At 40.5% G+C, this 13,008-nt stretch overlaps 1 protein-coding gene across 1 annotated transcript in view; it reads left to right on the top strand.

The window, feature by feature from the left end:
• Nucleotides 1–6,373: 6,373 nt before the first annotated feature.
• LOC128364247 (protein NLRC3-like) overlaps nt 6,374–13,008 on the top strand; it is a gene marked incomplete at its 5' end in the record, with an annotated part of 86,253 nt that continues 79,618 nt past the window's right edge. The window contains one exon of the mRNA XM_053324787.1: nt 6,374–7,935. Coding sequence (XP_053180762.1) covers nt 6,374–7,935 — 1,562 coding nt within the window. The remainder of the gene's footprint in view (nt 7,936–13,008) is intronic.

A 13,008-nucleotide genomic window follows, 5' to 3' on the forward strand; every position in this document is an offset into this window, starting at 1 on the left:
TTACTATGGTGATTTATTCTCTGCAGCTAGCCTGCTCCAGACCAGGCTAACAACCAGGCTAAGATTATTCTTAGGGATTCATCTGGCAGTTCTGTCAATCTTGTGACAAATTAATGGGTTTTACAGCATTTCCATGGTCTTTCTAAATATGTTGCATCATTTGAATTATCCTGCATTAAAATATTACAGATAGACTATATTGTCGTTTCATTAAAGTCTGTTGACTGTTTAATTGCAACAGTCATTTTATAGTCATTCATGTGGAATCATTATTGTGTATAATGTACAGTAGATTTACTTTGTACTATCTACTAGCCGATACTCACAATGTTACTTGGCTGCTTCTGAGGCTGAGCAGCATCTGGGTCCTGTTACACATGTTATTTTCTATTAGCACCAAATCACTGACTTCATATCCATTATGGGCTAAATGAGCAAGACATTTCCACAAAATTGACATGATACCTCAAGCCTGGAGTCCAGCAACACTGTCTCCTCATCTGCAGAAGTGCATCCTGCAGCTGCAGATGTGCCTTCCCCCTGCCCTATACACCTAATTATAATAATTGTTTGCACTTAATTATATTTCCTGAGTAGCATGCACTTTTACTTGCCACATTTAAATCAAAGTGTTTAATTTAATTTAAATCAAAACTGTTGATTAGTGGGCTTGGACAGTAACTTCTTTAGTCCTTTAATTGTAATTTTGACAGTTCTAGTGGAGCACTGTTGTATTAATTGTAATTAATTTTTTTTTAAGTATATTTTTGGGCTTTTTGCCTTTAATGTACAGGTTAGTAGAGAGAGACAGGAAAACTGGAGACAGAGAGGGGGGAATGACATGCAGGATAGGAGTGCTTGGTGCGGGATTTGAACTTGGGTCGTCTGCAGCGAAGACTGTAGCCTCAACCAAATAGGGCGAGTGCTCTACCCACTGAGCTATGCTTACTCCATTAATTGTACATTAATTGGACTACTTAGGCATTGAGCCGGTCCGCGATTGTCCGCCAGGCTTTCTCCTTTTCCTTGATTACAGTGCTTTGTGCTTGTGTTGCCTTTTTTTCTTATAATTTCTTTAACCTCATCATGAAAGTCCATCAGGAGCTGTTTTTCAGCGGCCGTGAAGAATGACGCGCAACACCTTTCCATTTTCCAATCTGTATATTCTGTGATCGATGCCGTGGGTCTATTTGAGAATGCCGTGAACATGCACTTATCCCAACTATCTACACCTGGCTTGACATAGCCGCGCCTTTTCATCCTGGCTCAGCAAACGTTCAACCGAATAAGCCAAGATGCGCCGGTCAGACCAGATCAAGCTGCGCTTGCTCAGTTATCCTGGATTTCTTTATTTTACTTTTGTGCAATACCCCTCTGGGGCCCGTTTCAGAAAGCAGGTTTAGTGAGAACTCTGAGTTAGTTAACCCTGAGATGAGGGAAACTCTGGTTTTTCGGTTTCACAAAGCCAGTTCAGCTTAACTCTGAGTCAGTTACTCTGGCAACATACTCCGTGAACCTAACCTGCTCGCTGGCAGGTTTTCTTCAACTAACCCTGAGTTTCTCCTGCTTTTTAGTTGAAGCCCGCAGACTGAAGGAGGTGTCAGATATGGTGTGTCCTTTTCTTAAAGAGTCAGTTAATATTGAAGCACAAATACGAAGCATAAATCTCCGTCAGAGGGTGATCAGACCCTGCTGGGATGTTTTATCATTCTCTGATGATGTTCTGTTTGAGTGTTTCCATTTTTCTGTACAATCGATAATTTATCTGAACAATATTCTCAGCCCTCGTATCGTCTGTACGACACCACATGGACATGCTCTCAGTTCAGAATAAGTTCTCTGTTCAAGTTCATGTTTCCAAGGCTGTCTGTCGGGCTGTCACAAAGGCAGTATTTGAAGGTGATTGATAGCCAAGTGGTTACTGCTCATGCTTCACAGTGGCAATGTCGCTGATTCGCTACCAGTGAGGAACTTTCTCTCTCTCTCTCTCTCTATACCAGCTACTGTTAAATTAAGGTGAAAGTGCCAAGTGCCCAAACATAAAACTAAATTTGACTATTACACTTAAACGTTTACTTTTTTAGTGTTGTATGTATAAAGGCATGTAGGTGTTGCTTTCAAATAGACAATATTAAATACTGGCAGTGTTGACTTTCTTCTTTGCTTAGAAGATTTCATCAACTACTGAAATATATATAACATGTTGAATGTAGCATTTAAATGCTGTTTAATGAGGTAGGGCAGGCTAAACAACACCACAATTGCTTGTAATCAATACCATACTTGTTTGAGCTATATTTTTATATTTCATATTCAGTTGCTGCCAAGTAGGCCTATGTTTTGTACCTGTTGGGGTCTGCATGAATGATAAATGTGCCACGCACACACACATACACTGAATATAATAAGTGTCAACGTGTCACAACTTGTCATCAACGTGTCATGTGTGTCAACGTGTCACAACTTATCACTAAAGACATTTTAAATCTCTCTGATGTGTTTCAGACCGAGTTTAAGCTAGAAAACTGTTAGAAACGTTTTGAATTGAAATGGAGCTTCGTAGAGTTTAGCTCCCGTGATTAAACAGTTAATAGCTGCTCATTCAGATTAATGAACTATGTTAATGTGATTTAATATTCTTCATAATGTAAATGACCAAATGTGTTTCTATAATGTGTTCTTGTGTTATGAAGTGTGTGCATGTGATTGCAGGTCAGGACCAGCAGAGGGCTCCAGTGTTATTGGTATGAGGGAATGATGAAGAGGAAGGAAGGAAAAGAAGACAGGAAGGAAAGTGGGCCGGATTGCACCCCTTGGCGGGCCGGTTCTGGCCCACGGGCCTCATGTTTGACACCCCTGGTATGAGGGAATGATGAAGAGCAGCATGCAGAGTATGTAGAGCTCAGCTATGAGAGACAAAACCTGTCCATGTTATCATGTGTCTCTGATAGTTTCAGCAATAAACACAACTCTACTGAAGGTAAAGTCTCTGCCTCTCATCATTGATATCACACAATATCACACTTTATATTTAGTAAAGTCTTTTATTTGTGCAGTTAAACAGAAAATAAGATTAATATAGTGTTAAAGTTACTGGTAAAGTATATTTTGGAAGCTGGTTACAAACAATGTGTTTTAGTTCATAAAGACTTTACAGCATAAAAAGATGGAAGGAAGGAAACAGGGATGGAAAGAAGGGAAAAGTGATAGAAAGGAGAGACAAAAAGGAAGGAAGGACAGAAGGGAGGAAGGAAGGAAGAAAGGAAAGGGGATTAGGAAGGAAAGGAAGGAAGGAAAGGAAGAAAGGAAAAGAAGATGAAGGAAAGATGGAAGGAAGGAGGGAAGGACTACAAAGAAGGAAAGAAGACAAGAAAGCAAAGTAGCAAGGAAGGAAAGGGAGAAAGAAAGGAAAAGAAAATGAAGGAAAGGTGATAGGATGGACAGATGACAGAAGGGTATAGGAAGGAAAAGAAGACAGGAAGGAAAGTGGGCCGGATTGGACGCCTTGGCGGGCCGGTTCTGGCCCACGGGCCTCATGTTTGACACCCCTGCTTTACAGTAATATTTGGTAAGTCAACTATTACTGGTAGATGTAACAGCAGAGCTTTGATTGTTGCTGAAATATTGGATCATTTGAACATTTATTGAAATGAAAGCATGTGAGAAGTTTAGAGGGAAGAATCAGTATTTGGTGGAGCTGTTAACAACTCATAGACATCTGAACTGTGAGCCGACTACACACTGCTGACTGGTTTCATCTTTAACTATGTGTTGGATTTTCAGACTTGAAAAATTGTGAAACCATCCTTTAAAATTTATGACTAGATTAGAGTGGATGCAACTTGTAAAAGACGTCTGATTGTAGACATCATACAACATTACGTGGTGTATGTTATGTTCACACACACACACACACACACACACACACACACACACGTGATTTTCAGGAAATGAAAAAGAGGAACAAACAGACAGGAAGTTGAAGTTGAAAGTTTTCAGTCAGACACCATTTCACATCAGAGCAGAAGCAGGAAAACAGTGTGAGGCAGGTGAGTGTTAATATCAGGACTGTAAATAATGATTACTGTCATTATTGATCAATCTGATGATTATTGATCACATTCATTGTTTAGTTGATTAAATGTGAAATGACAGAGTTTGAGGTGTTAAACGTTGTTTCCTGTTGTTTTCCTGGTTCGTGTGCGTCCTGACAGCGAAGGGTGTGTGTCTCTAGTGTTACTGGTTTACCTCTCAGACTCCAGAAGATGAAGAAAGAGGAGGAAGAGGAGGACGGAGCAGAGTCTGTAATATCCAGCTGTCTGTCTATGAAGAGTGACCGGTCTAAAGATCCTCTTCTATACTTCAGTAATGAACCTGGACCCTCAGACACAAAGTAAGAGACTGTTTCTACTGTAAACTGACCTGAAGATGATTCAGTTTAATATCATTTGATAATCTACATTATAATACTTGGTTTTATAAAACTGTGAGTTTTGTTTGTTTTTTGGATCATTTTGTAGTTTGAGCATTGACTGCATTATTTCTTCATTTATATTTTTCATTTAATGAAAGATGCTTGATTGCTGTTGTGAAATGTTTATTAGTAGCTTGAACCAATATTTAATACAGGTTAAGTAGCAGAGGACAGATTGTGTTGTTGGCTTTGTAGACAGGAACAAGTAAATGTGACAGTCCAGCAAAATCATTAGTTGTAACACTTCAAATATCAGACAAACATGTAGATGTTAAAAACTCTTGAGTGAAATTGATCCAGTTTGCAGCTGAAGATAAACTGTTTAAAACATGCAGAAGGAGATATAAACATAACTATTAATTATCTTTATTAAATCATGTTTCATGTTACATCTGAGCTTTAGAAGAACTTATGTGTTAAATAATTGTTGTTTCTACAGACAGAGAGCAGAGTCTGTAATATCCAGCTGTCTGTCTATGAAGAGTGACCGGTCTAAACCTGAACCTCTAAACTTCAGTAATGAACCTGGACCCTCAGACACAAAGTAAGAGACTGTTTCTACTGTAAACTGAGCTGAAGATGATTAAGTGAGACGCTTTCATGAAGGTTGTAGTGTAGATATGAAGGAAAGAAATAATGAAGTAGCTTACATTCAGCTGTAATCTCCAACAGGAGATTACAGCTGAAAAGATGCATTACGAATGAAAAGATGCATTATGAAGAATGAAAAGATGCATTATGAAGATATTTAGCAGAGCTCTCTGTTCAGCAGCACAACACAAAAGAGCAGCAGTCTGTTATTTTTCACTAGTGGACTTTTCTGTTTGGCTCAGTTTCCTCCTGCTTATTGTTCCTGACTTTTAATGGATCAGAGTAGCTTAAAGGAGCATGTGGAGTTTTCTAACAGACTAAAGTCATGTTCACATTGACTTACTTACCAAAACACATTGTGTGTCTCCTAGTGGTCTAACTAATGTGTTGAATCCACTTCCCTCCTCATCAAACATCTATTTTAAATCCTGCATTGTTTACATGTTTACTAGCTTACAGTCTTCTTCTTCTTCTCTGCCTTTGCTGGCACATTGTTGTCTCTGTCTAATTACTGATGAACTCTTGTGATTGTAGTTTACATTATGTAATTTTAAATTGAATGTGTTAAATCTCAGAGGCTGAAGATCAGAAACTGTGTAAGTGTGTAAATACTGACAGTCTGGACTGTTTATGTGGGGAAAGAGCTGCATGCAGCTTGTGAGCTGTCGGTTGGCCTCCACTAATGTCATGTGACATAAAGAATGTGTTCATGTCCACAGAGAGAGGAAGAGGAGGGCTGTTTCTGTGGAGGAGCAGCTGTCTTGCTGTTCTTTGTGTCAGGACGTCCTGAAGGATCCAGTCTCTACCAGCTGTGGACACTGGTTCTGCAGACAGTGCATCACCTCATACTGGGACCAGTCTGCTTCATCAGGAGACTTCTCCTGTCCCCAGTGTGCAGAAAGATCCAGAACCAGACCTGGACTGCAGACGGACAGTCAGACCAGCACTGTACAAAGTAAGACTGAAGATCTGTCTGCTGATGTCATCATCTCTGAAAACAGGAATCTACCTCCTCTATCCTACTGAACATTAACACTCACACTGATTTCTGTTTCATTCTACCTTTTTTCTTCTCTTTCAGCAGAAAGTGGTCTGCAGGAGGTTTTAGATGAACATCAGATCAGTATGAGCAGCACATGTGAATGTGTGACTCAAGGAACTGATGAAGCAGGAACTAAAACCTTCCTCATCAGCATCTTCACTGAGGTCCACATTACAGAGGGACAGAGTGAAGAGGTTAATACCCAACATGAGGTGAGGCAGCTTGAAACAGCTTCCAAGATGAAGACCCTCCATGACGCTCCAATCAAGTGTCAGGACATCTTTAAAGTCTTACCTGACCAACAGAAACACATCAGAGTGGTTCTGATGAACGGCGTCGCTGGCATTGGAAAAACCTTCTCAGTGCTGAAGTTCACTCTGGACTGGGCACAGCGCTCCAACAACCAAGATATCAGTCTGCTGATTCTGTTCTCGTTCAGGTCGCTGAACTTGATCAAAGATGAGCAGTACAGTCTGCTCATGCTGATCCGTGTTTTCTATCCAACATTACAGAAGCTCACAGCAGAGAAGCTCGCTGGCTGTAAAGTTCTGTTCATCTTTGACGGCCTGGATGAAAGCAGACTTTCACTGGATTTCAACAACAGTGAGGTCGTGTCTGATGTCACACAGAAGTCATCAGTCAGCGTGCTGTTGACAAACCTCATCAAGGTGAAGCTGCTTCCCTCGGCTCTCGTCTGGATAACTTCCCGACCTGCAGCAGCCAATCAGATCCCTCATTCATGTGTGGACAGGGTAACAGAAGTACGAGGCTTCACTGACGACCAGAAGGAGGAGTACTTCAGGAGGAGATTCAGTGATGAAGAGCAGTCCAGTACAATCATCTCACACATCAAGACATCCAGGAGCCTCCACATCATGTGTCACATCCCAGTCTTCTGCTGGATCACTGCTACAGTTCTGGACCACATGTTGACTACAGACCAGAGAGGAGAGCTGCCCAAGACCCTGACTGACATGTACTCACACTTCCTGCTGGTTCAGACAAAGAGGAAGAAGAACAAGTATGATGAGGGACATGAGACGAGTCCACAGGAGCTGACGGAGGCTGACAGGAACCTTCTTCTGAAGCTGGGGAGGCTGGCGTTTGAACAACTGGAGAAAGGAAACATCATGTTCTACCAAGAAGACCTGGAGCAGTGTGGTCTTGATGTCACAGAGGCCTCGGTGTTATCAGGAGTTTGTACAGAGATCTTCAAAAGAGAGAGTGTGATCTTCCAGAAACTAGTCTACAGCTTTGTTCATCTGAGCATTCAGGAGTTTCTGGCTGCAGTCTACATGTACCACTGTTACACCAGCAGGAAGACAGAGGTACTGAAGAACTTCCTGGGAAGAGACAGTTCCTCATCTCTGGATGACTTCCTGAAGGCAGCCATGGAGAAATCTCTCCAAAGTAAAAATGGCCACCTGGACCTGTTTGTCCGCTTCCTTCATGGCCTCTCTCTGGAGTCCAACCAGAGTGTCTTAGGAGGCCTGCTGGGTCAGACAGACAACAGTCCAGAAACCATCCAGAGAGTCATCAACAACCTGAAGTGGATGAACTATGATGATATCTCTCCTGACAGAAGCATCAACATCTTCCACTGTCTGATGGAGATGAACGACCGCTCAGTACATCAGGAGATCCAAGAGTTCCTGAAGTCAGAGAACAGATCAGAGAAGGAACTCTCTGTGATCCACTGCTCAGCTCTGGCCTACATGCTGCAGATGTCAGAGGAGGTTCTGGATGAGTTGGACCTGAAGAAGTACAACACATCATGGGAGGGACGACTGAGACTGATCCCAGCTGTGAGGAACTGCAGAAAGGCTCGGTAAGTCCAGATGTGATTAACATTATAAATCAGTGTAGATTAGTAGTTTAGTTCTTCAAATATAAATAATATAAATGTTTTATTATAGTTAAAATAGTGCTCTACTTGTTTATATCCGAAATAACATGTCAGTTATATTTAGATATATTTAAATAATGTTGATGTTTATAGCTGTTAAGTTAATGAACAGTTATTCTATTTATTTCTAGTCATTATTGGATTAGACAGTGTTTTCTTCTCTTTCTCTTCCTTTGTGTGTTGGAGGATTCATTCAAACCTGGTGAAACACATGAAGGACTTTAGAGGTTGTGGTTGAGGTTTTATTACAGCAGCATTTTATCACAACATATATCAGTATTTTACAGTTATCAGTGAAAGCAGTAAAGTTATTATTACATGATATATAATCAGAGATACAGGTAATACCTGATTTTACTCAGCAGGCTTTAAAATAAGATCTGAATCATCTTTGATTATTAGTTTCATTAGTGTTTGTGAACAGTCAGTAAGTGTAGCTGCTTATGGATGTGAACCTGACAGCAGCAGGTAGCAAAGAGAGATGATCTTTCTCAACTGGAACTGTTCACTGAGCTGAACTGAGTCTAAATATCCTGCAGTCACATTAAACATAGTGGACAGTAAAAGTGGTTTTCTAATCAAGATGTCCTCATGTTAACTTAGTGGAGACAGACATGGGATCAGATCACACACACACACTGTGCACATTATGGAAGCCTCAATGTAACTCCATGTTCTCTCCTTCATCTGAAAGATTAAAGCTAAACAAAGATTAAAGTCTGCAGAGGGGTATTGCACAAAAGTAGAATAAAGAAATCCAGGATAACTGAGCAAGCGCAGCTTGATCTAGTCTGACCGGCGCATCTTGGCTTATTCGGTTGCACGTTTGCTGAGCCAGGATGAAAAGGTGCGGCTATGTCAAGCCAGGTGTAGATAGCTGGGATAAGTGCGTGTTCACGGCATTCTCAAATAGACCCATGGCATCAATCACAGAATCACAGATTGGAAAATGGAAAGGTGTTGCGCGTCATTCTTCACGGCCGCTGAACAACAGCTCCTGATGGAGTTTCATGATGAGGTTAAAGAAATTATAAGAAAAAAAGGCAACACAAGCACAAAGCACTGTAATCAAGGAAAGGGAGAAAGCCTGGCAGACTATCGCGGACCGGCTCAATGGGTAACTAGTGCAATTAATAGCTATACAATTAATGTGTTAAGTATAGCTCAGTAGGTAGAGCACTCGCCCCATGTGTTGAGGCTACAGTCCTCGCTGCAGGCGATCTCAGTTCAAACCCCGCAACAAACATTCCTATCTCCAGTTTTCCTGTCTCTCTCTACTAACCTGTACATCAAAGGCAAAAAGCCTAAAAAAATATACTTAAAAAAAAGTACAATTAATACAACAGTGCTCCACTAGAACTGTCAAAATTACAATTAAAGGACTAAAGAAGTTACTGTCCAAGCCCACTAATCAACAGTTTTGATTTAAATTAAATTAAACACTTTGATTTAAATGTGGCATGTAAAAGTGTATGCTACTCAGGAAATATAATTAAGTACAAACAATTATTATAATTAGGTGTAGGGCAGGGGGAAGGCACATCTGCAGCTGCAGGATGCACTTCGGCAGATGAGGAGACAGTGTCGCTGGACTCCAGGCTTGAGGTATCATGTCAATCTTGTGGAAATGTCTTGCTCATTTAGCCCATAATGGATATGAAGTCAGTGATTTGGTGCTAATAGAAAATAACATGTGTAACAGGACCCAGATGCTGCTCAGCCTCAGAAGCAGCCAAGTAACATTGTGAGTATCGGCTAGTAAATAGTACAAAGTAAATCTACTGTACATTATACACAATAATGATACCACATGAAGGACTATAAAATGACTGTTGCAATTAAACAGTCAACAGACTTTAATGAAACAACAATATAGTCTATTATATCAACATATTTAGAAAGACCATGGAAATGCTGTAAAACCCATTAATTTGTCACAAGATTGACAGTAGAACTGCCAGATGAATCCCTGAGAATAATCTTAGCCTGGTTGTTAGCCTGGTCTGGAGCAGGCTAGCTGCAGAGAATAAATCACCATAGTAACTGGGCCGGGTTAAATTTAACCTGCTTTCATGCAACCGACTTTAGGCTAAATTCAGCCAGGATAACTAACATATCCCGGCTTAATCCCTTATCCTGGTTTCGTGCAATACCCCTCTGGTCTGAGAGAGAGTGATGAGAATGATTGTTTCATTCAAGCACAGTGAGACAGCATCAGCTGAACTGGGAGTGTTCTGGTAGCTTACTGGTTAAGATGCTTCCAGATAACTGCAGCTTCCACTGATCTCTCTCCTCTTGTTTCCTGTTTATCTCTCAACTTTATAATGATAATAATAATAATGATAATGGAGTCATCAGGCTGAAGCATCAGATGGGCTTTGGGCTGGATCACCTTATCAAAGCTGGCCTGCTCAGTGTCTCCCTCTCTCTTCCACCAGCAACATCTCTTTTCTTTCTTTGCTTCATGTGTTTGTTATTGTCTAGCACACATTTCCCCTCATCCATGCACTTCCCTACACTACTGATTCTACACATTACACATGGAGTTTTACATTTAGTTTGTTAATAATTTACTTTAATACATTATTTTAGTTTTTGAGATTCAAACATGTGTTCTCCTTGTTAGTCTGAACCTTGAGCCACTTCATGATATGTTGTAATATTTGTGTCATTACAGACTTTCTGCCGTTAGTCTCTCAGACACTGAATGTGAAGTTGTGACCTCAGCTGTGAAGTCCAACCCTCATCTGACAGAGCTGCACCTGAGTCTCCACTACCTGTCTGATTCATCAGAGAAGCTTCTGTCTGCTGTACAGGAGAGTCCAAACTGTAAACTGAAGACTCTGAAGTGAGTTCACTGACTGTAACTTTGGTAGATTGTTTTCTTTTGATTTAATTCACATCCTTCATTGTTTGGTTCATAATTTTCAGGATTATCTTGAATAATAATAATAATCTAAGAGATGAAACTAAATAATGAGCATGACAGGTTTCTTTATTGCACACTAATAATAATAAACATGTCAATCATAAGCAGATATAATAAAACCAGAGCTCCATTAGCAGCAGCGATGCTAACGGGCATGATGAGTTGAACAGCTACCAATGTGAACTTGTCCAGTCTGCCCTGTTGCATGATGGGCCATAGCCAGCAATGCTAGAGATCAGGACTAACTTGTACTTATTAAACTAGGCAGTAACATACAATGATGATTGAAGTCGGAGATGATTGGAAGCTCCAAGGAGCTCAGCAGTGAGCAGAGATTAGAGAGCAGCTAAAGAATGGTGAGACTAAACATGAAGCACCAACCACCAGTTATATGCAGAGCTTACCATAGCTGTTAGCTTTACACACCTTTCATCTGTCATTTATTGAAGAGCCATCAGGATGCTGTAGATGACCAACAGTCTAGATGTTGAAGAGGAGCTGATAATGACCTCACATGTCTGCTGAGTACATTACATCATTAATAAATAACCTGAGTCTGAAGATCAACGTGCTCCTTCATTTGATATATCTGTAGACCTTGTTAAAGGATGAATAAAAGAGGTCAATGAATTCATCTTCAGAAGAAAAGGGCTTTCTACACAGTCAGCCTGTAGATCACATCACCTGTCATCTACATCATGTTGTCATAGTCATAATGACAGTGACGCTAAATAAAATAACGTAATCAGTGAAATGACAGCAGAATACATGCAGCTCAACATTTGACTTTTACTCTGAAGTGCTGCTGGTGTTGTAGCCAGCGATGGTGAAGCTGCTGATGCATCAACTTCAACTTATTTATATCACTTTAAACACAATATCATTGGTCCAGAGTCCTTCACACATAAGACCACTAAATAAATACAAATAAAAACACAATAAAAGAATCTGAATGATGCTGCGAGAGCCAACAATGTGATGCTTCTATAAATAAAACAGAAACGCTGTCAGGTTTACAGAAACATAACTGCTGCTGAACACAGTGAGCTGAATGATGATCTGATGCTACATGTCACACTGAGGAAGATGAAGTCCTCACTGATGAAGATGAAGTCCTTAATGATCAAGATGAAGTCCTCACTGATGAAGATGTTCTGAATGAATGAAAGGAATCTAAAGTGAAAGAAGAAGCTTGAAAATAAGTGTTTCTTGTCCAGAATCATCAGCATCAGAGCATGGTCAGCTCTGTACAAATGTTGGAAATCAAACTCTAACAGTGAAGTTTACTATTTAGCCTAGCAGCTACGTACATGCAGCACGAGCTAGGAAACTTACTGCTGAATCACTGGAACCCAAATACAAAGTTAAATGCTGCATAGAAACAACCTTCAAAGTGACTTTATGAAAAGCTCTTGTGATAGATGTTACCTGTGAGCAAAGAAAGATGCTCACTTACTTGCTGGAAATCTTTAGACCATGTTTCATGAACATTGTTTGATGAAGAAACAAAACAGAGCGAGGAAGCATCTTCTCTCAGAGAAGATCTTTGGCTGGACACAGACTGCGGCTCACTGAACCAGGAACCTGAATCAACGTTAATTAGGACAGCTGATCTCATCTGTGTGTGACTTGACTTTTGAACAAAGGCTAGGTAAAACTATTGCTGCTTGAAGAGAGGAAGTTAAAGTGATGCAGACAGCAACGCAGCTACAATATCTAGATCGAAATCCAAGTACTAGGCTACTAATATTTGCACACACATGTTCCCACAGCAGCAGAGAGCAGTCACGCTGACTGAACACTGCTTCAATGAACAGGCTACAATTGATAAACATGCAGTGAGTACAACAGCAGACTGAGCTGACAAAGCCTGATACTTGACATTTCTCCCAAGAGTCAACTACTTGAATCTGAATCATCCTGATATGCAGCAGCTCTGAAAGCACTGAGCAGAGAGGGAGAAACATTTAAAGACAGCTGCAATATGATAGGCTGACAAAGAAGGTGTGTCAGCGTGCTATTGGTTAGATGTGAGCAGGAGATGTGAACAGCTGACGTCTTAATTG

This window comes from Scomber japonicus, chromosome 9, assembly GCF_027409825.1.
Source record: "Scomber japonicus isolate fScoJap1 chromosome 9, fScoJap1.pri, whole genome shotgun sequence".
NCBI lineage: Eukaryota > Metazoa > Chordata > Actinopteri > Scombriformes > Scombridae > Scomber > Scomber japonicus.